Here is a 27,771-nt window from a genome sequence, read left to right on the forward strand (position 1 = left end):
AGTGAACCTTGGTAACTGTCAGTTCCTTTTGTGGAAGTCCTAGACATCCTTGGGAGTGTCAAATGAGATTACATTGGAAAGTCCCTCACAACCCTTAAAACACCGCAGATGTGTGTTCACTGTTGTGCTCCTCACCATAGACATCCCTTGACCGTGGCTGTTGGGAAGAGCTGGATTCTGCAGGACTAGCTTTCTGGTTAGTGAGCCTCAGTTTCCTTATCTGTAAGAAGAGGACAGCGATGCGCTCCGTACCTCACGGGGCTCTCTCGAGGACAGGAATACACCCCGCTTTGGGCTTTGCTGTGTCCTTTCAGAAGGACGCTCACGGGAGACGGTGTGGGTCTCGGATAATCACCAGGCCCTCAAGAGCCTTGTTTCTACTTTTAAGGTTTCTAGGTGGTCCCCAAAGAACCCTCCCATTCTGCGTGTGGGGAAACTAAGAGGCAGAACCCATCACACCAGCATGGTGGGGCTGGAAGGACCCTAAGCCGTCACTGGGTCTGACTCCCTTATTCTGCAGATGAGGAAACAGCTGAGAAGGGCAAGTGGCTTGCTGAGGTCATCTAGGGACCTCCTGTTAAAGCCAGAATCGGAGCCACTCACCCAGTGCATCTCAGCCCCTACTATATAAAAGTTAGTTGTCATTATCCTCATTGTTCTAGAGTTGAGCCAATGGGCCAGAGCAGGGATCCAGAGGAGATGGAGGCCCAGGCCTCCGTCCCTGTGCCCTGGGCTGCCCTTTGACGCTTGGCCTCCGTTTGCACCGAGGGACGGTGAAGGGCTGGGGGTGGGGCAGAGGTGGCTCCCGTCCTCTTTCTCCTCCAGGCCCCACCAAGGCCCTTTGTACAATGGGACGTCTGGGCCGGAGGGTCAGGGCAGCTTGCCATTAACCATTAGCCGCTATTTTTGTTTCTTTTGTCCGGCGACCTGACCCAAGAGATCTCTCTCTGTTCGCTCAGCGGGGAGGGGAGCAGGACGCTAACCAAGACTTGATTTTTTTTCTTGTATTGCGAGTCCCACCCAGATAAAGACAGAAACAATGAAAATGCTATCTAGCCTGATGGGGCCTGCCCCACAAGAGCCCAAAGGCTCTTAGAAATTAGCCTAATAACTAATGGCCACCCTGCCCCATGCTGGGGAGAACCCCAAGGCCCCCAGGGATCCTAACAGGGCTCCGTGGCACCACTGTCCCTGTGGTTTCCAAAAGGCTGATAGGTAAGAAGGTGACCTGAGGAGGGAGGCAGGCATTTGCATTGGAGCAGGAGGTCAACAAGTCTGTGTGTACTGGTAAGCTCTGTAGTAATCCCCCCTCTTCTTGGGGAGCTGGCATTCTAACAGGGAGACAAGCTGATACACGCAGGACAAACATGGGAGCTGAAGCTGAAGGCCTTGCCTTGGGTGTAGAGCCCTGGACACACAAGCAGGTCCCACCTCAAAGACATCTGGGCTCCAGGCCCTTCTCTGAAGAAGGGAGGGGCTTGACCTCGATGACCTCAGGTTCCTCCCAGCTCCTGACCTCAGTGGAGAGGAGGGGCACAGAGGAAGGCTGGGGCACGGGTGCTCGCCTGTGTTGTTGGCCATGTGTTACTGGAGCATGGCAGGATGTCTGAGATCTGTGACTTGGTCCTTGTCTGATGTAGTCTTGAGTGGCTGGTCTTTGCCTCTGGTTCAGGGGGAGGAGCATTGACTTTGAGCCTTTGGATGGCCAGCATGGTCACTGTCTTCTTTTCTACATGACCTCCTGTGGCCTGTCTTTCCTGCCCTGTGGAATGAGGGCATCTGAGGACTCCTCTGACTCTAAGCTTGTGGTCCCATGTCTCAGGTGGGTGCTGAGCCCTCCCGCACTTGGCTAGATTGGTACACACACACACACACACACACACACACACACACACAGAGTTTGTCCCTGGCTCCTGCTGCATTTCTCAGAGGGGCCTTTCCTGGATGGTCACTGCCTCATCCCTGCTGGGCTCCTTCAGCATTCCGTGCCATGGTTGTGCTAGTTTCAGCTCCTCCTTCCAGGATGAGGAGGGGCCTGGGAGAATGCAGGGAATGAGAAACCAGCTCCCAGCCCCTCTGTACAGGCCTGGAGGGGTTTGGGCAAGAACAGGAGACACACTCACTACACTGCTGGCTTGTCTTTGGGGATCTTGGGAGGTATAAAGGGAAGAACACAGAACTTGAGGCCTAAACACCCAGGTTAAAATCCTGCCTGTGCCACCGACCCCCTGTGTGACCATGGTCAAGGCGGTGAGTCTCTGGGCCTCTGTAATATGTGAGGCCTGCACTCCGTGCTCCCTGAGGTCTCTCCCAGCTCTAAACCGGCCACCTGGAGACCTGGATTCACATCCCAGGCTTCCGCTGACAAGCCTGTGACCTGGGCTAGTCACCTAAATCCCCTCAGCCTTTCCTCATGCATAAAATGGGGAGAGAACAGGTGACTTTCAGTCTAAAGACCCAGCTTTAGGATCCAGCTCTGCCATGACCAGCAGACTGTGCCTCTTCAGGCATGGCTTTAGACATCTTGTCTGAGCCTTGTTTTCCTCATCTGTAAAGTGGGGGTAATTTCAGCAAACATTTATGAAGCACCTCTTCCATGGTGGGCATTATCCCGGGCACTGGGGTATGGAAATGGGTCTGTGCCCTCAAGAAGCTTGGATCCTGCTGGGGGTGCTAGACAGAGACACAGAAAGAGGGCAGAGGGAAGGAGACAGGGAGAGACAGAGATGCTGAGCATTTATAAAGTAAAACAAAGTGAGCTCAGGAGGGAGGGAGGGGGCTCAGCTGCCACCTGGCCCTGCTGGCTGATTCCTCCAGAGATAATCAGTGAGACACTATTTTCACAGACCCCTTGGGGTTGTTAAGGGAGATGATTCAGGGAAGGCCTTAGAGCTGCCTCAATGGAAGCATTTTTACTGTTACAGCAAAGATCCGTGGGCCTGTGTTCTGTGCATGCACTTCACAGAATGCCACTGGCCCTCTTCTCTTCCCGAATAAGCCAATGCCCCCTTCCCTGCCCCGCCCCCCACAGTGCTGAAGAGGATGGGGCTTCTGGGAAAGAGCATACTGCTTTCCTTTCCTGTGCTTGAGGACTAGGAATCCTCCAATGGAAAAAAACAGCCATGGTTCCTGTAAAGTCTTTCCAGTAGCAGCTCTCTAGAGAAGGAGAATGGGCCTGGGTTCGAGTGTTCTCATTTGCTGCTTTGGTGGTGCTTCTCCTCCCCTTTCTCCAGCCCTGCAGCCCTGCCACAGGGGCCCCATGGGCCTGGAGCTCATCTCCCCCATCCTAACAGGCAGGCCTGGGTCCTGGGGTTTTTGTTGCCTGGCCTCTGCTCCAGTCTGCCCTGGCCTTCCTGGTCTCCGCAGCCCCTCCCCAGGAGGCGGGGCCTTCGAGGATGGGAGGTCCGAGGCAGCCTCGGTGGCCTTCTGGAGGGCCCCGGTGGACACTGCTTGGAGCTGTCTGAGATCTCGCTCTTGGTGCAGTTTGTCACTCTGGGGCAGGCACCCCATCTTACACTTCTGTGCCAGCCCTCCCTGGGAGCCCTGTGATGCTTTGGGCATCTCTGGCTGCCGAGAGCTGCCTGTGCCCCCGTAGGCATGTGGGGCCTCAGTTTCCTCATCTGTAAAAGGAGGGGGTTGGATCAGGTGGCCACCACCCCAAGATTAACTGGGTCAAGCGGCTTTCCAAATGTAGCATTCTCAGTGATTCTGGTTGAAAACAGTGGCTTTGGGTTTTCATGGTCACTAGGAGAATGAGGCAAGTCTGGAGGCCTTCCTAATGCTTCTCTGTTTGTTTTCTGTTATCTGTGAACTAGAAAATGGCCGATGGAGAGACCTGGACAGGAAGTGCCCCCTTCAGTTGGAGCAGGCCGGCCAGAGTATCTGGGACTGCCTGCCTGAGAAGGGGCCGGACAGCTCCCTCTGGTCCAGAGACTCGGCCGCCACCTGCTCCGTGACCAACCTGATCAAAGACCTCAGCCTCAGCGACCACAATGGCAACCCGTCGGCGCCCCCCAGCAAGCGGCAGTGTCGTTCCCTGTCTTTCTCGGATGAGATGTCCAGCTGCCGGACAGCATGGAGGCCCTTGGGATCCAAGGTCTGGACTCCTGTTGAGAAGAGGCGCTGTTACAGCGGCGGGAGCGTGCAGCGCTACTCCAGCGGCTCCTGCCCCATGCAGAGGAGCTCCAGCTTCAGCCTTCCGTCCCGTGCCAACACGCTCTCCTCCTCCTCCTCCTTCTCAGATCAGGCTGGTTTGCACAACAGATTTGGAGGGCAGCCCTGCCGCGGGATCCCGGGCTCAGCTGCCTGTGCACAGGCCGGAGACATCTGGTGTAGTGACCCAGTGTCTGCCGGTGGGCGCAGGGTGGACATCCAGCGGTCCCTCTCATGTTCTCATGAGCGGTTCTCATTTTCAGAATATTGTCCTCCTTCCGCCAGCAGCACCCCTGCCTCCACCCCTGAGCTGGCGAGACGCTCCAGCGGCCTGTCCCGGAGCCGATCCCAGCCGTGTGTCCTTAATGACAAGAAAGTGGGAGTTAAGCGACGGCGGCCTGAAGACCCTCAGGAGCTAAGGCCCTCCCTCGACCTTGCCAAGATGACGCAGGTAAGGCCCTCTCAACCGCCAAAGCGGTCAGCAGTGGGATCCCATGCACCTGAAGGGCAGGGACCACCTGCTTGTCTGAGCAGTGGAGCCTCGCCAGGGCTGGGCCAGGGGCCTCCCTCCCCCTAGGAGAGGTTGCAGTGGCTTGGGGTTGATGTGCCAATGCCACATGAGATAACTGTCCCCTTGGCCAGGCCAGGCCTCTCTGGGATGCTGATGATCAGGACACACTTCTTTATGTACTTACTTAAAACCAGCTAGAATTCTTTTGAAAGGTGTAATGCCGTCCATGGGCCACCACAGCAGCTTAGGGATTCCCAGGCCCATCTGGTTCAGCCCTGACCAATGGCAATCTGAAGCACCATCTTCCTTTCAGAGCCCTTATCAGCAGCACCAAGATGGCCTGGAGTGACGATCAGCGAGCCTCCTAAACTATCTTTGTCTAGCCCTCCCTGCATTGTTTCCTCACCAGGAAACCCAATGTTTAGCTACAGAAAGGCCAGGGAACAGTGAGCCCGGGTGCCCCTGCATTCCATGGAGTGTGCTACCAGGGCCATGGCAACCCATTTGGGACAGAGAAAGAAAGAGAAAGCCCCCAGATTCCTTGGGTTAATCCTGATGACAAGAAAGGCTGATCGTTGTCCTCACTGTCCCTCTGGTAATCGTCTGAACTGTGAACTCCAGACAAAGAATCTTTGCGGCCCTAACCATTGTCTTTGTCTTGGGGTCCTGCCTTTGTTAGCACTAAAGGCGACTCTAGACTGTTGACTTGAATAATGGGGGCCTGAAGTGATTATCCTAGCCTCAAAACAATTACCTGGCACAAAGGCCGCCATGTTCATTCCTCAGTCAGACCCCAGGCGTTGGAACCCAAGGATACTTGGGGACTGTTTCTAGAGGGCATTTCCTGTCTAGGGCTGGTGTCCCAGTAGATTGGAATCATGGTGATGGGAGCCAGGATCTGGATGAAACTTTGGGGACAAGGAAGGGGCTGCCAAAGCTTGCCAGAGCCACAAATTTCTCAGGGTCTCCTTTAGACGGTTCTGTGTTTCCAGTCTTGGGAATGTGTAGCAGATAATCACAGAGTTTGGGGCAACTTGACAATTCCTAGGAGAATTTCTGGAGGGAAGGGGCTGTTCACCCATTCTGGGAGCTGAATTCCAGAGTGGTAGATCGGTCCTCCCTCCCTCAGTGCCCCCGTTTCAGGGGATTGTCCCACATTCCTCCCTTCTCACCATTTGGGAGGCATCTGTCCAGTGTCTTTAGACCCTGAGGCAGCTGCATTTCAGCCACAAATGAGGAAGCTGTTCTTATGGATGAATGCTTTACAGCATGGATCAAGTCCATCCTTTCAGTGTCCCTCTCTTGGTCTGGCCCTTAGGGATGGGGTCACCCTCCCCAAAAGAAGAGGGCCTCATCTTGATGGGCTTGTCACCCCAAGCCCTCAGGCCCAGGCTGGTCCCAAGGTCCGTCCATTTGAGAAACTTGGCCTTGTTAGGGGAGTGCGGGCTCCACTGAGGCTCGGGTCCAGGGTGCACTGGACCATGAGGCCAACTCCATGTTCCCTGGTTGCCCGTCGTCACTCCTTCTGCTCTCACTCTAGTGTCACCTTTTTTTTCCTTCTTGAGAGCTTGGCATTTTCTGGCCATGTAGCCACATGGTGATTGAGTGCGTTCATTGGGGCAGAAGTGAGTGAGCCCTCTTCCTCTTTCTCAGGGCAGCCTAGACTGTTGTCGACAGAAGGCCGGAGAACAGTGTCTTTTGGTGATTTCTGACGGAAACCCAGGGCCTGGCCTTCTCTGCATGAGAAGGCCTTCGTCAGCACCATCTTAAATGCTCCAGTTCCTTTGTTAGCTAATAAGCTAGAGAGGTGGCAGAAGCGCCCCTCATCCATGATGATTTTATTGGCCACAAGTTGGAATGACATCACTGGCCTCGCTGGAGACTTCTCAGGTCCTGGAATTGGTAGACGTGATTTTAAGATGTATTGTTATACCTAGCTGTGCCCAGGGATAGAGGAAGCTTGCTTCATCTGCTCCAGGCTGGCCTCCGGGAAGGGTGGGTGGCTGGCAGGAGGAGCATGGTACGGTGGAAGGCCAAAGGAGCCTGCCATGAACGTAAACAGGTATAGCATGGGCCAAGGGTGTGTCACCTCCAGCCAGGCCCAGGGTTTGTCAAAGACTCCACAAGGGAGTGGAAGGGAGGCCACAGCCCCTCTGCCCAGTGTCGAAGCCAAACTTTTCCAGTGGAAGTGCTCTAGAATTCTGCCCAGGTAGATGCTAGTGCCTGGCCGACCCAGAACCCCTCCTGTGCTGCTTGTGACAAGCAGGGCCCATGAGGCGAGGGCACTCTTGCCTCTTCCATCTTGGACCTGTGTGTGTGTATATAGAATCCATGCAGGACAGCTGAGCTGCTGTGGGGAATGGTAGGCTCTCATTCCCTGGGTTCTGGCCCCCCAGAGCTCCCCACACTGAACTGCAGGAGTGAGGGTCTCACTGCTGGTTCTCTGCCACAGGACAGGGCCTACCTGCATGCTCACAGACATCAGGTGATCCTGAGATGCCCGAAACCAGGGCAAACCACATGGTTGTAAGGAGATCCCGAGGCACACAGAGCAAGGTGGCGGTAAGGAGTAGAGCCCCAGGCAAAGCTGAGGGAGAGAAGGATGCTGAAGGAGGAGCTGGGGAGGAGAGGCACATGGGACACCCAGAGAAGCAACTGAGATCAGGCCAGGAAGCAGACGGTCCTGCCTGAGGGAGGTGGTGAGACCCAAGTGAGCCAGCCCCAGGCAGTGATGTGAGCCCAGGCCTGCTCACTGGCCCTCTCCCTGGCCTTGGTACTTAGAGGGACCAGCCTGCTGAACTTTGGGAAGCAAGCACAGGCATTTCTGTTATCACTTATTGGAGGGGTTATCTCTTACCTTGTCTTTTCTAAGCTCCTCAGCTTTGGGATCCTTAATCCCCATTTCTCTTAAAATGTTTGGGCTCACAGGTAAGAGCTGGTTGTTGTCTTGGAGGTCACTTTACTTCTAGTGGGGAAAGTAAAAATGTTGGCTCAGTCTTTGCTTTAGGCCCCAAAACACTCATTGCCAGGAAATGGGAGGCTGGTCTTCTGGCCCAACCCTAAGAAATCTGAAATTATGGTCCATGATTCATTCAGCAAACACTCAGGGCCTGCCTAGGATTCACCTCAAAGATGATGCCAAAGATGGGGAAGGCTCTGGAGACCCTGGAACATAGGAATGGTTTGTTCATTCCAGGGGGAAGTGATTTGTCTAAGGTCACAGGGTAGTGAGCTTCAGAAGGAGGGTCTGAGCCCAGGTTCTATGACTCCAGAGTCCATACTCTTCCTCTTGTCCTGAGTAAGAAGAATATCCTTCCTTGGTTTTCTTTGCTCCTCCCTCTCCTTTCTGTTCCTCTGCCTTCTTCTCTTCATTTTTTTCTTCTTCCTCTTTTGAAACGGAAGAGGACATTTTGATGAGCTGCCTCTCCGAAAATGTGGCCAGGCCCAGGCTGCTTAAATGCAAGGGGGGATGGGCTGTTTCATGCATCTTCTGTGGGGAGCAGCGGGCTCCTGGTTTGTCTGTTGCTGCTTGTGCGGTCTTGATCGAGTCACTGTCTGGCTTTGGACCTCAGAGCACACTTGTCTGTAAAACGAGACCTTCTTGCTCGAAAGGAGGGTGTCCGTGTGTCTACACATTTTCTCTCCATAGACTTAGTGCTGTGAAGATTGTCCTACAAACAGCTCCCCTGATTGGCCCCAGCCCCTCAACTCCCCTGCCCACTCAAGACCTCAACAAAGGCAGCCCCAGTGGAACATTTCTTCCACGGCAATCATGGAGGAATTCAGTGGGTAGGTTTGGCTTTACATTACCTTCACTCATGTCTTCTTACACACACACACACACACACACACACACACACACACACACACCTCTTAACTGCTGAAATCTCAATCTGTGCCACAGAGGGAGAAATCAGGTGATGGGAGCCATCTGGATAGGGGATGAGCAAATGTTTTTAAAAACAGGGATGATTACATCGATGACGGTCCTAACATGGAAGAACAAGCAAGGCCTCCTTCACGGGGTATCTGCCTTGCCCTGTAATTGTAATCAGAACCACTTGGTTCCCTCGCTAGGCCTCGGTTGGGCTGCCTGGGTCCCTGCATCTGCCCGATTCTCCGGCTCCCAGGCAGCTTTCCTCTTTGATCCAGTGTCCTGAAGACCATGGCTGGTCCTCTTTTGTGTGGGTGAACAGTCACGGCCCTGGTTCTCACACGAGGGCCATGTTGACTCTCGAGCGGAGGGCTGGGCTTGGGCGCATTTATTGTGATACGCCTCTGGATGGTGATTTTATTTTTTGTTTTTTGGTTGCCGACACCCTGACCACTGCACGCCAGTCAGCTCCTGTAAGACTGCAGCAGTCGCATGGTGATTCAGAGACAGATTACACACGTCTCGCCTCAGCTTTGGAAAAAGCGACAATTATAAATATGACCCGTTGATTACCATTTCCCTGGGTGTCGCGGCCCTCGCTGTATTTCTGACTTGGAGCAGGACGTCTCAAAAGAGCGGCAAATTGTGTTTCTCAGCAGTCTGTCAGAAAGGAGCAAGACATTTCAGGGAGAAAAAAAAACACCCAACCAGAAGGGTAATTGGTTGCAGCTGCCCAGACTCAAGGCTTTGCCTCCAGTGGCTGTCAGACCAGGCACTGACTGGGGTGTTTGCAGATGCTTAAAGGACCCTTCAAAAACTAATCAGGGGGCATTTTTTAAAAAAACAAAGCCACATTCTTCCCCCCACTCCATGCAAAAAAATAACCAACCCCTGAGGTAGAAAATAACATATCACTGTATGTCTGTGTGTAGTTTGGGGAAGTGTCCTAATATTGGAATTACACGTGGTCTTTCTGACAAGGCCAAGATTCAGCTAAAAGGAAGGGCCCTGTGGACTAAGCCATTGGCTGAAGTTTCATCTGCTCCAACCCTCTCATTTTAGAGGCTGAATTGAAGACTCAGAGAGTTGAATGACTTGCCCAAGGTCACTGAGCAGGGGAATAGAACATGACTGAGCTGGGAGTCGGGCCAGTCGGGCCTCAGACTGGCACTCTCTTCTTCCTTTGGTGCCGTATTGTAGGTGCTTGTGGACCTTAATTGAGTTGAGTTTACTCAGGTGGTTGGGTGGCATTCTGCTGGGCCAGAGGGGCCCTCAGCCCTTTATCAGCTGCTTTGAGGGACCTTCTGTCTTCTTAAGAGTGGTTGACTCCCAAACCAGAAGAAGTGCCGAGGCCTGAATACACATCCTGGAGACCCAATTTCCAAAGTCAGATGTGCTTGCGGAGTTGACTCCCCTCGCTCTCAGAGCCGATCGGAGCAATTCTTAATCCCTTTGGGTTGGACGTGACAGGACGTGAGGCCCTGAGCATGGGCCTAGTGTCCTGGGGCATCACCAATGCTTCTTTCTTTCTTAATGTGGCCAGGAAGCTGCCTACAAACTCTCCCCTTTCTAGCATCACGGGGCTTAGATGTGTAGAGGTCATCCCAAGCCAGCAGGGGATTCCTTCTGAGGAGACCCAGCGGCAGAGGAGGCCTGCCTCAGTGGTACGAAAATTCATTTTCTTTATGGTGGATCTCAGCACTTAGGAGGAGCCCCCGTAGTTCAAGTGAGGAAAAGCAAGGTCTGAATGACAGACTGCTTCCAATGAGACACAATGTGATTGCTTGCTATAATGTCCAGTAACTTGAGCCGAGCAGGTGTTGTCCAGCACTGACCCCGCTGGGAGATGTTCTAGTTATGAATAGCAAAGGCTGATTTGTGATTTGGAAGGGAGTGCCTGCCAGAGCAGGATCAGCCTGTGCTTATGTTGAATGCGTGCTATTCCTGAGGAAGGTGGGGCTTTCCATAGTGTTGAGAAGTGTGTTCTCTTGAACAGGCAGCTTCCACCAAAGGCTGTTCCTGGCTGGTGCCAAGTGAGGCTCCGTAGAAGTGATCCTGGGTTCCTGAGGCCTGTGCAGAAGCTTGGGCAGATTTGGCCATCCAGTCCTGGTGGCAGACCAATGGACCATAGCAGTCGAGTGAGCTCTAAGAGGCTTATCACCAGAGGGTCAGCTACCGGGGATGAATCTTTAGGGTCTCGGTCACTCACAAAGAGCCCTCTGCTTAGGCGTAATTGGTCTTTGATTTGGGTGGGTGAAGTGAGTGGCCATACCCATGAGAGTGTAGATCCTGGAAGTGAGATGTTAAAACCAGAAGGAACCTTCGAAGCTGGTTCCACCACCTCATTTTGTAGATGATGGATTAGCAGTCACAGAGGAGGGGGAACTTGCCCCAACTTAGCTCAGCCATGGAACCAGGGCTCTGCTGCCAGGCAGGCGGGTTTTCCATGTTATCCCCCCATCCCCCACCTTGTCCTCTCTTACCTTCCCTCATAGTAACCGCTTCTCAGGCTTTGAAGAGTTTTGTTCCCTGTCCTCTGGAGCTTCTCCAAGTTCAGGAAGGACCCTGGTGCTGTGGGAAGCATTGAACGTCTGGGTAGCCCAGCTGGCTCCTTTCACAGTTCCAATATGTTCCAGGTCACACCAGAGCTCTTCATACACCTGGGCCACATCTGGCCAGCTTATGACAGCTGAGGATGGGGCGTGAGGATATCAGCAATGCTTAGTGAGTGGGCTCTGCTGATGAAGCTGAAGAATGCCCAACCACTCACTTCGAAGCTCAGCTTTGGGAGACATGGCTCAGAAGCTCCCTGAGAATCCCCTTTCAGACTTCCCTTCCCTTAGCAGCAGTGAGGATGAGGATGCTTCGCCTTCCCTTGGCATCTCCCGGGGGTGGGGGGATGAGTCTTTTGGGAGGTGGGATGGACCTGACCTTGGAGGCCACAACCAGGAGCAGCATGGTGGATGTCACAAGGAGGCAGCTTTCAGCTCCACATTAGAAGCTTCCGTCTGGTGGGAGCTGTCTGAAAGGGATGAGTGTCTTGGGCCATTGGATGAGTTCTTGTGAAGGATACAGGTGGGGAGAGGTCCTGCTTGGATTGGTGACCTCTGAGCTTCCTTCCGGTCTGAGATTCCATAATTCTGTAATTTATTAGACTTTATATTTATTTAGACTATATTTACATATATATTAGGCTTTATATATATATACACACATACATATTTATCAAATTCTTTAATTTCTTAGATGTCATTGGGTCCTTGAACTCACTGATACAGGAACCTCCTCCAACCCTTGGGCTATCACCCATCCACACTCACCTATCCTGTACAGCCCTTGTCCATGTCCTCTTATAAATACCATGTGGCTGGGGGTGGGTTACCAGTGTGGCCTACCAGCTGAACATCTGTCTAGATCTCACCCTCTTCCCAGCCCCTTTTCTAGCCTTCCTGGGTGGCATCTTTGAGGCCACCATCTTGTTGAAATTCATCATTGATGATATACACAACTTGCCTGTCCCCTCCGTACTGACCTCACCCCACTGCCCTTTGGCTTAACTCGGCAAGCAAATGCCTACTGTGTCACCCCAAATTTTAATTTATCAAAGACTGTGGTGTTCCCAGAATGTTGGTGTTAAACATGGGGTTTTTTGCTTGAGGTAGGCAGGTACTGTTCAATTCCCAAATATATTTAATTCATTATTTGCCCAGTTCTTTAATTACTGTATTCATTTTTGTGTGCTTGGAGAAATCGAAATGCAGATAGGTGTCACAGAGAGAGAGAGAGAGAGAGAGAGAGAGACGGACATGTGATGAGTGAGCCAGCCAAGCGTGAAGCCGTTGACTGCTGAGGGCTCCTTCTCACTTCTCCCCGTGAAGCCAAACCCGTGTGCAGCCAGTGACTTCTCTGCCAAGCCCTGGAGGCTGATCTCCCCATTGGGCTGCTTCCCTTGGTCTTTACCCAATCCTTAGCCTGAGCACAGGTGGGTACGCCAGCCCCTTTATCAAGGCCCTTTCTCTGCCATGTGTAGCAGTGGTTAAGAATTGCAGACACCAAATCCTGCAACAAAGAACAAACCCTTTACTGAAATTCCCTGGCAGTCAAGACCTTCCTTTGATTAGACTCAAAGTGGGTGTTAATTGCCTATTTATGGCCAAAAAATGAACAATGCGGCTTTTGAAAGTTAAGAGTAGAAGTTTTCATGCTTTGGGGGAGGGACTCTTTTCTTTTAAAGAGGTAATTGGCTTCTACATGCATCCCAACACAACAACCCAGAGATGGACCTGATGGCAGTGTCCGATGGCTCCCATCAGTGACCAAAGGTTGTCATGATGCCATGCCAAGGTCACTTCTACATTTGGGTTGCTATCAGCCTTAGGGACTCTTCCATGTCTGGAGGGAGAGGATCGTGAGGCTTCTGGACAAGCAGGCTCAGCCTCCGCTCCCTCTCCCCTTCTTTCAGACAGTCGAGTCTCCCTTTGCTTTCCCTCCCCTCGTGGCTCCACTCACATTCACCGTCCCTGTGGCTTTCCAAGCCTGACCTCTGCTCCTTGGCCCTAGCTCCAAGGATGTAGGCTGTCTTTGCCTGTTAGAATTTAAGCTCCGTTAGAATCGGTATTTGTCTTTTCTGCATTTAGCAAGGCCTCTGGCTCATAGGCAGAGGGGGTAGGGACTGGATAGAGAACTCTCCACCAATGCAGGTCAGCACCTTCTCCTCAAATTATATTACATATAATATGTATAATACATAATATATTACATATATAATATATATTACACATATTAATAGATATATGTTAGACACAGGACTTGAACCCAGGACTCTTCCTGACTCAGGGAGAGCTAGGTGGCATAGCGGTTCAAGAGCCTGGCCTAGAATCAGGAAGACTTATCTTCCTTATTTCAAATCTGGCCTCAGACTCTTACTGGCTGTGCGACCCTAGGCAAGGCACTGAGGCCGCCAGGCGCCTTTGATTGTGTCTTTGTGTGCACTGCTCTTCCAGCTCTGCCTCCTCCCTCGGCTGCTCATGCCCTCCTTTCCAAACTCCATCACGTTTGTTCTGCTGACACTTAGGAATGAGGTTGCGGCCCTTCCTAGAACGTAGGCTTCTTGAGGTTGGGAATCGTGTCATTTTTCTTTGATCTCAGCCCCTAGCACAGCTCCTGGCACATCAATCAATCAACAAGCATTTATTGAGCACCTACTATGTACCAGCCCTGTGCTAAGCATTGGGGAATCAAAGAGAGGCAAGAGACAGCCCTTGCCCTCAAGGCGCTTACAGGAGACAACATGCCAGCTCTGTGCAGGATCAGTAGGAGAGAATGGCCAGAGGGAAGGTGCAGGGATGTAGAGGGACTGGGAAGGACCGCCTGTAGAAGGGGTTTCAGCTGGGGCTGGAGGAAGCCAGGGAGGAGGGAGAGTCCAGGACGTGTCTTGTTCGTAGAGCAGTGGGAAGTTGCATCCCTGGACTGAAGAGGACATGGTGGGGAGAAGACTGGGAAGGGAGGAGAGGCCAAACAGAGCATTGTGTATTTGCCCCTGGAGGCGGTAGGGGGCCACTGGAGTTTATTGGGGGGGGTGACATGATCAGACCTGTGCTTAGAGAATCCCTTTGATAGCTTCATGAAGGGTGGATTGGAGTGGAGGGAGAAAGGAGGCAGGCAGAGACTCACTTGCAGGCTGTTGCAACAGCCTGAGTTCGAGGTGGTGAGGACCGTGTCAGAGGAGAGAAGGGGGCATATTGGAAGGATGTCACAAAGGCAAAGTCGACATGTTTTGGCGACAGCTTGAATGTGGACAGAACCTGAGGGACACCTATGGTCAGAGGGTGTGATCTGGAGGAGGATCCAGCAAAGGAGACAGAGAAGGAGCCATCAGAGAGGGAGGAGGAGAACCAGGGTGGGGGGAGGGGAGGGAGAGAGAGAGAGAGAGAGAGCGAGAAGGGTGTCCTGAAAACCTAGAGAGAGTTTCAAGGAGAGAGTGATCCACAGGGACAAAGCCATCAAGGGAGACTGAGGATCGAGAAGAGGTCATTGGATTTGTCAGTTAAGAAATCATTGGTAACTTGGGAGTGAACAGTTTTGGGGGGATGAGCGGGTCGGGAGCCAGACTGGGAAGCGTTAAGAAGAGAGCGAAACAAGAGCCAGTGGAGGCCCTGGTGCAGACAGAAGAGCCGTAGGACCATAGTTAGCAGGGATGGGAGGCACGGGCATATTTGTAGGGAGTAGGGAAGGAGCCAGGAGCCAGGGAGGAGAGTCTCTTGGGGGAGATGGGATGGAATGGGGTCCCTTGAGCAGGCAGAGGTGGCCTTGGTCAGGAGTAAGACCACTTCATCGTGGGAAACTGGGGGTGGGGGGGGTGGGAAAGAAGAGAGAGAGGCCAATGGCACCTGAGCAACAGATGAAGAAGAGAGGAGAGGAGGGAGTCCGTGGCAAATGGCCTCAATTTTTTTTCTGTAAAATACGAAGGAAAGTTCTCAGCTGAGAGAGTGGGGGGAGGGAAGGGGAGCAATGGGAGGTCCATGGAGGGATAGGGAGGGAGGTGTGGCGGGATTGCCAGGCAGCAGCGAGGGCCCAGCTGAGGTGGTGTAGTGAGTGCCTAGTCAGCACTTTTGGTAGTTGGCCTCATCACCCTCCTCTTGGAGGCCCCTGGGTGGAGGGCCAGAGTGTCCTTGCCGCTCAGTTCTGCATTTGTCTCCAGTGCCTCCTTGTCACTCTTTATAATTAGGGATGGTTTTTAAATAGGCACGATGTACCTGGAGAGTGTTCAGGTGGGAATGCGGAGCCATGGCTGAGGCCTCTGCAGGATTGCAGAGCTCTATTTTGGGCGAGAACGCTACTTGGATTTTTCCGTCATTGATTCCTGGGTTTCTGTAATGCTTTTGTTGCTAAGAAAGATTTCTGAAGTTTGCAGATTCTTCTTGCTTCAAAGTACCCAGCCCAGATTCCTTTTCACTGAAGCCAGAGACCTGAAGGTCTGTGGGATCAATGGTCAGGGTTTCCCAGGCGATGTTGGCCCAAGTCCTTGGTCTCCAGCAGGGCCGAAGGTGGAGATTTCTGCTTGGAGCCTCTGGCTCCATCTCATCGAGGCTGTCGTCATGACCAGTGGGGGACAGGGGATGCCCCACCCCCTCCCTGGGCAGTGGGAGGATGCCCCTTGTCCTCATCCCTGAGGGAGGCAGGGCCTGGGCTCTGGCCTCCAAGGCCTGTGATCTCTGGCTCTAAATGGGTTGAGCCTCAGAGGAACCCTGGGGTGGGCAGCTGTCTTCTTTTCCATCCTCAGGGCTAGGGAGGCCCTAACTCTGGAGGCACCTCCGAGTCAGGGGGCAGGGTGATTAATGGGATCAGGAGCTGCCAAAACAGTCAGTCAGCCAGTCAACAAGCATTTATTAGGTGCCTGCTGTGGGCCAAGTACTAGGTTTATTTTTATTTGTTAATTATTTAGTATTTTAGTTTTCCCCAATTCAGGTACTAGGTTTAATTGGATTCTCTCTTTCCTTCCCTGGGTTCCAGAAGTGCTTTTTCCAATGGTACTTTCTCAGAGGCAGTGTTGATGCAGTGCTCTGGTGTCAGAGGTTCAAATCCTGTCCCCTCTCCCCCAATAGTACCTCTGTGAACTTAGGTAAATCGTGTCTGCCTCGGTTTCCTCATCTGTAAAGTGAGGATGTGGAGTAGACGGCTTCTCCGTTTCCTCCCTCTTCAGAAGCCACAGAAATACTGTTGTTCTTGTATTCAAAGTGCTCTGCTCCCGCCATGTCCATTTGGGACCTTAGAGACTGACTGTTCATCTGCTGGGGTTTGCCTGTGCAAACCCCAGCCTGGGTCTCCCCCATCACCCAGTAAGACTATCCCAAGCTTGACAGAGCATTTTGAGGTGATTCTTGGCCTTCCACACCAGGATATCAGGGGACCCTCACCTAGAAACAGAATCCTAGAGTTTTACAGTTGGGAAGGAGACTTGGAGGCACCTGGCCATCCCAGTGTGGCTCAACCCCTTCATCTTTGAGATGAGGAAACACTAGCCAGGGCCCCACCAAGCTAGTGCCCCATCCCAGGCTTCCTGAAGTCCAGGTTCCTTCTGCCTCCTTGCATATGGTGCAGAGGGCTGGGAGGGGGGGGGCCAGGAGTGACCACACTGTAGAGGACAGCCCCCGCATGCTGTCCTCATACCTCATGTGTCTGGGCTGTACTCCCATGATTCCCACTGTTCTCAGAGGAGAAAGGCTGTGCCAGGTTTCATGCTCCAGTATGGGATCGGTCGCCTGGGAGGAGCCTGGGAACTGGCACTAGGCAGCAAGATGAGGCAAGCCTGGGCGAACATTCTTGGTTTTGGTGGGGCCTGTTTTCGAGGATATGAGAGCACTTGATGAGCCAGAGAAGTGGGACAGAACCCTGGAGGTTCACAGCTGGGGCGGAGGGAAGAGGAGAAGGCTGAGGTGGAGGGGAGGGGAAGCCCCTCAGTGCTGGGGCCCCCTGCGACATGAGACTCTCCAGTGTATCCTGAATTATCCTGTTTGTTTCTAGTTGGCAGACTGGGAGATGCTTGGATGAGGACAGGAACTGTGCTCTGTCTGTCCTTGTATCCCTGGTGCTTAGCATGGGAGCTGGCACACAGTAGGTGCTTAATAAGTGCTTGGTGACTTGTAATTCCTCAACATTGGCACATTACAGAAATGGGCACATGGAGGTTGTGGTCAACCACCTACTCTTCGCCACCATATTGCATTTCTGTCAGGTTCAAGTCCCAGAGCATTTCATGTGTGTGTGAGATACAAAGCCTGGAGGGGAGTGGCCCCTCCTTCAAGCAGCTTACATTCTAGTTGAGGTCAGTGACTAGAGGGGGAGGGGAGTCCTGGGAAGGTGGAGGAGCCATAAAGGGTCTGATGAATGGAAGAATGAGTGTGGGTTAAGGAGGGGAAAAGAATGGCCGTGCTTCTGTGAGTGCCCAAGGATGGCTGTGCTTCAGTGAGTGCCCAAGGATGGCCGTGCTTTGGTGAGTGCCCAAGGATGGCCATGCTTCAGTGAGTACCCAGTTAAGGTCTTGTCACATAGAGCGTAGTTGATCTTGCTCTCTGGGCTTTGGTTCTCTCATTTGTAAAATGGGGGGAGGGGTTGGCGGTACCCCACCTTTAAATGTAGTGATGCTATGAGATGGAAGCCACTGGCTTTCAGAAATGTCCCGGGCTCGCCCCTCTCCAGAATAGGGCCGTCTATGGGATCCCAGGGTCCGAGAGGACATCGGAGGCAATCCAGCTCAGCTGCCTTGGGACAGGCAGAGGAGTGTGGAAAGTGGGCTGAATTGGGAGCATGTATGATGTGTGTGTGTGTGTGTGTGTGTGTGTGCGCGCGCGCCCATGTGTGTGCATGTGCATGGGCCTGATGTGGACTCCGTGCCAAAGGGAGACAGAAGACCTGGAGAAGCCATGACTGCCCTCGGGGAGTTTACTTTCTAAGTAAAGAGACTAGGCTGGTGCAGAAAGCATCCTCTGTCCTCTATGGTCCCTCTGTAGACGTCTCTTCTCAGCCATGAGTTCAGGAGGCCAGTGGGTGGAAAAGGAAGTCCTGGTGAACAGATGGTCCTGGGTTCTGGGCTCTGGAGTTCATGAGCCTCCTTTTGGGGACCTTTCCTAATATCACCAAACCATGGTAGGGGAGGGTTGAAAGAGACTTAAGAGATTAGTCTCTTATTTAACAGCTGAGGAAACTGAGGCCCAGAGAAGGAGGAGGCCTTGGCCAGGGTCACCTAAGCAGTGTGTGCAGAGCCCAGCCCTGAGCCTGGTCTTCTGACTCTGGGCTGTTCCTCGAGGGCTGCCCACCGTGACTCGGTGTTTGAGTCCGGCTGAATTCCTTCTCCAGAGCAGTCCCACACTGTGGGTCCCCAGAGCCCGGCCTCTTCAGCTTCTCTCTGACTGGTTCCTTGATGGGAGAGAGCTTACCCCAGCCCAGTGCTGCTTTGAATGAATGGCAGCCAAGCATCAGTCCCAGTGATTGATGCCCAGTCACGGGCCTCCGATGGGCATCTCGTGTAACATCACATTGGGACAAACAATCTGCTCTGGGCTAATCTCGAAGTCGTTCAGCTGTCTAGACAGTCTGAGGTGACAGGCTGTCACTGTTCCTGGATGATGCAGGTTATATCTGGGTTATGGCTGAAATCTGAAACTGGGCTCCAAGGAGTTTGTGCAGCAGGGCCCAGATTGGCTTGATGAAATTACAGTAACCTGGGCACATGGATACCAGGTGTGTGTTGTCTAAAATAGACCCCGGCGTGTGCTGGCGAGGCCAGGCCTTCGGGGCCCTCCATGGGGGGTCACGGAGAGCGAGGCTCCTCCTGGATGAACCCATAGGCTCTCCTGACCTTGGTCCTAGGGTGAAGTGGGCAGCGAGCATCAGTGGTACCCTCCTGTGCTGCTGGGCCAGACACAGAGATGGCACAAAGAGAAGGCGTCTTTGCTCTGTCTCCACTGTTGGTGATAGGTTTCTGATGCTCCCGGTGCTGAGCTCTTTTCTCTCTTCCTTTCTTGTCTTGTATGTGGGTGGAAAGGAGCTGAGAAAATGAGGAAACCAACCCTGGCTGAAAGAAGCACCTCTGCCCCTTCTCCTCTTCCTCCATCCCTCCCTCCTCCCCACCTCCTCCTCTTCTTTCTTCCTTCCCTTCTCCTCTTCCTCCCTCTCCCCTCCCCCAGTCCTGGCTCCACTAATGGGCTAGGTTGGAATTGCTCATTTTTGTCTCATCAAAGACAAAAGTGAAACAATTCTCATCCTGGGGGAGCTTCCATTTGGCTGGCGCAGGGTGGGGTGGGGAACAACATGTACACAGGAAGTAAATACAAAGTGTAAAAAGATGATGCAAACCAATTTCCATGTCAGAAAGCAGGGACGCCCGCTGGGGAGAGTGCTGGCCCCCACACTTAGGGAGACCCAGGCTTGGCCCCCTCTGCAGACCCCGGACTAGCCAGATGACTTCGGGCCAATCCCAGCCTGTCTCTGCCAAGTTTCCTGTAAAGTGGAGGTGGTAAGGGTTGGGATGTGGGTCCAATGAGAAAATCATGTGTGAAGTGCTTTGTAACCCTTAAATGGCTGTATCAGTGTCAGGTAGCTTCTTCCTCCTCCTCCTCCTCTTCATCCCCCTCCTCCTCCTCATGATCCTCGTTGCCTTCATCATTGTCAGCTTCATCCTCTGCTTCATCCTCCTCCTCCTCATGATCCTCATTGCCTTCATTGTTGTCATCTTCATCCTCCTCCACCCTCGGATCCTCCTCATCTTCATCATCGTCATCCTCATCCTCATCAAAGTCTGGACTAGGACTCGGGGAGAGCTGGATTAGAATCCTGCCTCAGACCCTTATTAGCTGTGTCACAGTGGGCATGTCGGGTGACCCCACTCCTTCAATTTCTTTGTCTGTGAAATGAGGGGATTCTGTGCTTTCACGTGGATTCAGTGACTTCAGAGGTCCCTCCCAGCTCTAAGCCTAGGATCCTGTGAAAAAGGAGAGACCCTCTGCTCTCTGCCTGTGTCTCCTCCTTCACCCACCCGTGAGAGAATTTTGGCCACGATGTTGGCAGTGCCCAGAAGCAGCATCATTCCTGTGAAGATTGGCCCGGTCACTCGGACCCTGGCACAGAGCAGGCTCTGCTTCTGCAGCATCATCCAGTTTGGCTGGCATGAGAAGCCTGAGGGGGAGCCTTGGCCTTGCTCTGGAGTGTTTGGTGGTACACCGGCCTGTCTCAGACCTCAAAGGTTGAAGCGTTTGACGATGAAAACCAGTTTGTCATTGAGATGCTACATCGGAAATGCTGCGAGGCAGCTTGTGCTTGAGCACGATGAGCTTGCGGCTCATGCTTTTAGCCATGTTTCCTGTAGAAGCCACCACGCTCAGGTGCCCTTTGAGTTTCAGACACGAGCAGCCTTGTCTGCTCCTTTGTGCTTCCCCTAGTAGCCTCCACCTTGTCCCTTCCTTACAGAAGTGAGACCTAGGGGTTCAGTGGCCACATGAGGAATCCCACCCAGCACACAAGCTCAGAATCCAAGGGCTAACACCAGGACACATGTGATGTCTCCCTTAATGTGGTACAAACCTCCCTGAGTTGAGCCTGGCTGGGAACCAGGACATTTCTCCTCCAAGCCCATCTCGTGTCTTGTTCTACATTGAAAATGGCCACAAGAAAGACCCATAGCTCCCAGCTCCAAAAAGGGAAATCTGCCCCTCCCTAAGAACTGAAGGGGGGAGACATTTTGTTAAAATGTTGAAAATTCTCAGGTGCCCATTGGTGGTGGTTGCTGTTTTTCCTTGCTCTGGCTCTGGATCCTGTGTACTGGTAGCCACAGGAATCTGGTTTTGCGCTGGGCACGTAGAAGATGCTTAAGAAATGCCTGTTGATCGATCATTCAGTTGATGGATTGATTGTGGGTTTTCCTGGACCTAACATTCGAGAGATCTGTAACAATGCCATTAAATAGGTCAGGCCAGTTTTGATCTCCCAAATGGAGTGCATTCACATGGCCAAGAACCATTCAGACTTGGCTTTGTGGCCACCATTTTGAAATAAAAGCTAAAAGAGAAACAAGGCACAAGGTGGAGAGCAGAGATTCCAAAGAGACTCAGATGTCACTGGAGAAGTTCCCATCACAAGATCATCGATTAGAGCTAGATCAGACCTTAGAGGGACATTGAGTCCAACCAGCCCATGTTACAGAGACAGTCACACACAGGTAAATGACTTGGCCAGGGTCACACAGCTAGTAAGTATTGAGGGAGGGATCTGACCCCAGAGGGTCCTGATTTTATGTCCCTCAATTTACAAGAATGTTGTAAGGAGCCATGAGAAATGTTTTGCTCATATCTTTATAAAGGGCCCCCAGAGCCTCATTCACTCTCTGCCAGTGGCTCCATTCTCAGGTGTAAGTGTGTTCTGGACAGAGACCAGACCTTTGTGTTCTTGGGGAGAATTCTAGCTCTGATTTTCATCGGGAGTCTTCACAGGTTGAACATAGTAAGAACTTGGAACTTTGCCGCCCAAGCACGACAGCCTTGGCCTCCAGTTTGCTGCCACTCGAGTCAAAGGGGTTTTGGCCAGCTCACACAGGTTCTGCCCCTTCTAGGAATATTCCCTACCCCTTGATCAATAGCAGTTGTCCAAAGGTAAAAAGCATGAAAAGCTGTGGACAAGGCTTTGCTTCCAGAAGGATCCTAGGGAATGGCTTTGCTTCCAATGCCATCTGCAAGCGCTTTGTAGAACGAATACACATAAGAGGTGGTGACAGTCAGTTTGTGGCCAGGTGGGCAGTGGCAGCCAAGCTGTATTTCACTCTTGAGATTAAAAAACAGAGCTGGTCTAGTTGTGCGGCCGTGTCCAAGATCTCAGCACATCCTGGTCCTATCTCCCCTTCGTCACCCTCTCCCTGAAGCTGTCATGGGGCGATTATTCTTCCCTGTAATTGTGCGTTAGACATTGGCTCTATTTTGAAAGACGAGCCCAGCTGAGGCTTTGGGCGCTGCTTTTCTCTTCTCTCTTCCTTTCTTCGGCTTGACTGTCAGTTCTTGTCGGGTCAAGGCCGTGTATTACACGCTTTGTACCTGCTTAGTGCCTGGACGTGGGAGCCGGGCAGTTTTTGTTGCATGATTCTTCTGAATGAAGACACCCTGATTCTTGTGCTTCGAGCAGGCTATAGGTGAGACTGAAGTCTTTCCATTCCTCCTAGTAACTGAACCCCTTAGGACAGGGGCCAACACAGACTGCTCTCCTCCGTTCTGTTCAGTGGCAGCTCAAGCTATACTGAGACTTCATATTTGGTGTAGAGGATTGTTCTTTCATAGTGATCCTCTGTGCCAACTCCCCGGAATCTCTCCAGCTCTCTGTGTCACTTGTGTCCCTACAGCCCTCAGTTACCCAAGTAGAGCGGTCTTCAAGGAAGGAGAGAGAACTGGGCTTGGGGGATGGGGATCTCCATTTCTGTGGCTTTGAGAGCCCACTTTCCTCAAGAGTGGGCCCTCAGGGACCAAGTCGGTCTACGCAAGGCCCTGGGGGCATGTCACCAAGTCTGCTGCTATGACTGCACTCTGTGTGACCATTCTTTGGGCTACACCTCGTGTCATGGCTTTGTAAAAATGGCAGAGGTTCTTTCAACCTTCTCAGGTCCTTAGAACAGTAGTGCCTTTTGGAAGGAGCACCTTTCAGTGATTTGGGGAGCATCGCCAAGCCTGGCCAAGCCGCTCAGAGTCAGGTGTTTGCAGGGTATTCAGAACCAAGATGTTTTGATGCTCTTGGGACACACATGGTGTGTAGGATAGGTGTGAGTATAGAATTGCTGTGGTTGTTGAGTTTGAGCACTTGTAAATGGTTTACAAACTGATGCAGGTGAACTGTGTTTGATTGTAGTTTTATCAAAGCAGATCCCAAGGTTTGTGGCCTTGGTATCTTTGGAAAGCATGATTTCACAACCAGAAGTGCTCTCCCAGCCCCAGAGCCAGGCTGTCCATGACCATTCTTTGCTTGAAAGTCTGTGAAAGAAGTCTGGCCTAGTTTATCAGAATGACTGGGTTATTGCATCTTGTGCCCATTGAAAGCCCTCTTCATAAGGCCAGGGACCCTCCATCTGTGCCCAAGGAGTGGGAAGTATCACTTTCAGAAACTAGCCTGGGATCCTCAATCTCTGCTTGGGGCACGGTTTTTTCTTAAAGCTGACTGGCTCACCATGCCTCCAGGATGTTTGATTTGACTGTCCACTTGGGCCGACCCCCCTCACCCAGCTGAAGGGATGACAAGGTAGAACTGAACTTGATTGACTTCCCAGGGTTAGTCTAGCTGCCTCCTGAAGCTTTCTGGGTGGTGGGTGCTCCACCTAGAACCCTGCCTGCACAGAGAGGTTCTCCCATCCCTTGTACTGCTCTTAGCATGGATGCTGCTATGGCCTGTTGGAGGACGTGACCCATGAAGTCTTAGAACTGAATGTCAGGTGCTACCCCCAGCCACCTCTGGAGACCTCAGTTCCTTTGCTTTCCCAGGATTCTATGCAAGCACAAATTACTCCCCCGTAGACTCTATGGTCCCTGAAAACAAGTACTAGTTTTCAGAGGATTCTAGGATCCTGAATCAGCAAGGACCTCAGAGACCATGCAGTCAAAGCCCCCATTTTTCAGTTGAGGGAACTGAGACCCAGGAAGGTTGGGTGCCTTGCCCAAAGTCATCCCAGGCATGATTTGGACCCAGATCCTAGCTGCCAGACATAGCATACATCTCCCCAGTGCCCGGCGCCTTGTAGGTGCTCAATAAATGCTTGACGACTTGGTGGGAAGTCAGAGTCCCCTCCAAACCTGATGGTTCCCACTGCCCACCACGTGCTTCTTCATTGGCACCTGCATACTCCCACTGACCTGGGCTGCAAACCTCAGTTTCCTGGGGCTCTTCTCTCCCTGACTTTCAGCAAGTCACCACATGCCATCTCTCTCTCCTTTGCATCCTCTCTTATGTTCCTTCCTTCCTTCCTTTTTGTCCCTACTGCGGCCACCTTAGCTCGGGCCCAATCTCTTCCAGCTTGGGTGTCGCATCCAAGGCCCTGCTCTTCCTGACTTCAGTCTCTCTTCAGCCCACCCTACGCATCGGTCACTATGGAATGGATCTTCCCAAAGCACACCCTTGGTCATGACATTCACCACTCAGAGGCCAGTGATGGCTCCCTGTTTCTGGAAGGACGAAGTCTGAATCCCTTGGCCTGGTAATCATAGTCACAATTTCCTGGGAGCCCAGTTTCTTAGTCTGTTAAAATGAGGTGGCTGGATCCAGTGTCTTGAAGCACCGTCCAGCTTGATCCTGGCCTTCCCCAGGAGACTGCATGAATAGTTGGAAGCCGCTTGGGGTCAGAAGCACTGGGTGGATGTCAAGGCCCTTGGCCTTTCTGAGTATCAGTAAAATGAAGATACTTGCATTATAGAGAATGTGTGCGTTAGGAGTATCGCGAGTGAGACTGAGAAGGTGCCGTGAACGTTAAGCCATACTGTCCACCCCCTAAAAATACTTGATGTTCCAGCCAACCTACCTGATGGCCTTTCTCTTCCATGCCATGAGCTTTCCCTTGCCCACCCTTTGTCATACCGTGCCTTCTGCTTGGAATGCTGGTCCCTGCATCTCTGCCTGCCTCGGGAACCTGGGAGCATTTGGGTTTTGTTGTTGTCCAGATGGAAAATGTGCTGGGCTTGGATTTGGGAGGCTTGGCTTCGAATCCTACCATGGACAAATATCCTTGTGTTGTGTGACCCTGCTTCTCTGAGACTCAGTTTCCTCATCTGTAAAATGGAAGTCCTTGTACTGGGCACGTCTGTTGGGGCAGTGGTAAGAAGAGCACTTTGTGAGCCCTAAATCACCATAAAGATGTAGCTTCTGACGTGCTTTCACATCCTGCTTCCTAATCTCCTTCTTCCCCTACTGTGCCGTAAGCCCCCAGGGGGCAGGAAAAGGGTACAGCCTCTCTTTAGCACCCCTTGAATGTCTAATGCACATTGTACGTGTGTGAGGAATGGCTGAGTGAATGAATGACCGCTTCCATCTCCACTCAGCCCCATGATAGTCCTCCATGAACATGAGTTGTAATGGACCTGGTGGCTGGTAAGAAAGCCACAGCCGCCATTTTGCTTGGGTTCAGACTCACTTAGACACTGCTGCCACAGGAGCATATGGGGTTGTGAGAAGAAGGTGATGCCTTTAGGAGAATACCCGAGGCAGAGCCCAGATTTCAGTGGTGACCCCAGGGAGGAGAGGGCGGCGCCTTGGTTCTCTTCATCAGCACACTAGAGGCTGTATTTGAAGTGCCAGCACTCAGCACAGTGCCGGGCACATTGTAGGGACTGAATGGACACAGGAATGATGTATTCTTGGGATTACAACTGGAAAAGGAAGACAGCCTTGGCTCTCAATGAGCTCCTGTCCTCATGGATGAGACAACACTGGATTGAAGTTCTCTTTGAGAACAAGTATGAAGCCAGCAAGAACATGGATTAACAAGTGCTCAGTGGCTTAGCCTGACCCTGATTGCTAATGAAGAAGCCCAGGAATCCTCGAGGGAGGAACTCTTAACCTGGCTTTGGTTGTTTGTTTGACTGTTGATAGCTGTATTTCAGAATAATTGGTTTCCTTTGGAATTCTGTGCATTTTATTTTGTGTTTAAAAATCCTGGTTCTGAGAAGGGAGTCCATCCATCCTGAGGCTTCCCGAGACAGCAGCCCAGGGAGGCTGCGACCCAAACAAAAGGAAAGATCCCTGCCTTAAAGGGCCACCTGGGCCCTGGGGGCAATGCCACATTCCTAAGCTTCACGCTTTCTGTGGCCAGAAAGAGGTATGCTTATGGTGGGAGACCGAGGCATATGGAAACCATGCAATGGCCCATCCCCACCTGCTGTGGCGTGCACAAGCAGATGCTGTGAATGGAGTGGGGAGCTGGAGGCTGAAGCAGGCGTCCCTCTGACCTAGCTGCCATGTTCGGAGTGGCTAAAACTGGCCTTCCCAGAATGCACGGCTGGGGAGCGCCCCGGGCACCTGGGCTGCAGTGCTTGGTCGGGAACTTCACTTTGTGTCCGTCCTCGTGTTGGCTAAGTAACGACTGTGTCATTCTGGCTCTCCAAAAAGGAACTCGGCTTCAGTGACCTGGTGTGACTTTCCCTAGACGCTTCCACCAGCTGCTGAGGGAGGTGAAGTCAGTATGGTTTGGGCAGGAGGGGAGTCCGCGGGTGACCATGCATTTCTAAGCAGGTCCCTAGCAGGAGGCTCCAGAGGGCAGCCAGGAGGAGCACCCTGAGAAGGAGAGAGCAACCAGGGGCTTATCAGAAATGGCTGTAACTTTTGTGAAGTGTCCAGAGAGTTCAGGAAGCTGCCTGAGGCCTGGAAGAGAGATTCCCCACTGGTCACAGGTTTCAGGAGGAATTGTCTATTTAAGTTTACTGGAAATAAATTCTCTGTGCCTTAACAGGCTGCTTTGAGATCTGGAACCCCCGAGGAAAGCTGTGCATTTGGGGATGGTACAATGGCGGGGGGGGGGGGGGGTGGGGGTGGCCTGGCATGATTCTAAAATGCCCCATTTCCCAGAGTTCAGTGCTTATATTCTAAGGTGGGCTGGCTCATCCCCTTACAGAGGCTGAGAGATCACTCACTGAGTAACTTTAGGAAGGTGGACATGAAGCCTCCCCCATCCTCCCCCCTGCCTTCCCCCACCTCCCCCAGCCTTCCCTCTGCCTCCCCCAGCCTCCCCTCTATCTCCCCCTACCTCTCCCAGACTCCCCTCTATCTCCCCCTGCCTCTCCCACCCTCCCCCTGCCTCCCTCAGCCTCCCCTCTGCCTCCCCCCAGCCTCCCCTCTGTCTCCTCCTGCCTCCCCCAGCCTCCCCTCTATCTCCCCTGCCTCCCTCAGCCTCCTCCCTACCTCCCCCCGTCCCTCAGTTCTTCACCTGTTTGCTCTGTTTTCATTTCCTGGGAGCCTATGGCTCTGAGCTGAAGCCTTTATTGAGATGCCTTGACTTCTCTGAAGTCCTTTCCAGACCTGTTCCCCTGATCCCTGTAAGTCTCCTCTGGTGGCTGTGATGGCCGAGAAGCCGGGGCTTCATGATAGGGTGGTCAGGCAGCTTCGGCAGGGCCTGAAGGAGTCACAATCATTTACAGCTGAATGCTGACTTGGGAGGTCTCCAGGGGAGGACCCCAGGGATCAGTGGTTGGCTGCAGCCTGTTTAATGTTTTTATCAGTGACTTGAACGTAGGAAGAGATGGGTTAGGGTTGTGACCACCATGTTTGCAAATGCTGCTGAGCTCAGAGAGAGAAGTAAATTACTGAAGGACAGCTTTGGCAGTTTAGAACAACGAGTCAGAGCTAAAGAGATGACATTTAATTGGGATTCTCATAAAGGGCTGAGCCTGAGTCCTAAGGACAAACAGGAGGGGCGATGAGGCCACAGTTTGTCTAGAATAGATCTTGGGGCTTTAGTGCCCAGTGGGTGAGCTCAGTTTGGGTCAGCAGTAGGATAGGGTGGCCACAGCAGTGCCATAGCACAGCCAGATTCCAGTCGTATAGACAGACTCCGTATAGACCACCAGTGCTGGCTGGGGTGGGGCATCCAGAATCCTCGCTGAGCTCCGCCATGTTTAGAACGCTGCCTTCAGTTCCAGGTGCCTTTGTTTGGTTAGGACGTTGCTAAGCTAGAGGATGCCAAAGGAGGGTAGTGAGATCCTTCCCTGTGGGGCTGGTGGACGAGCCT

At 52.5% G+C, this 27,771-nt stretch overlaps 1 protein-coding gene across 1 annotated transcript in view; it reads left to right on the top strand.

The window, feature by feature from the left end:
• FAM53B (family with sequence similarity 53 member B) overlaps positions 1-27,771 on the top strand; it is a 79,145-nt gene that overhangs the window by 18,147 nt on the left and 33,227 nt on the right. The window contains exon 3 of the mRNA XM_036769660.1: positions 3,816-4,603. Coding sequence (XP_036625555.1) covers positions 3,816-4,603 — 788 coding nt within the window. The remainder of the gene's footprint in view (positions 1-3,815; positions 4,604-27,771) is intronic.

The sequence above is a fragment of the Trichosurus vulpecula genome, chromosome 8 (genome assembly GCF_011100635.1).
Source record: "Trichosurus vulpecula isolate mTriVul1 chromosome 8, mTriVul1.pri, whole genome shotgun sequence".
Taxonomy (NCBI): domain Eukaryota; kingdom Metazoa; phylum Chordata; class Mammalia; order Diprotodontia; family Phalangeridae; genus Trichosurus; species Trichosurus vulpecula.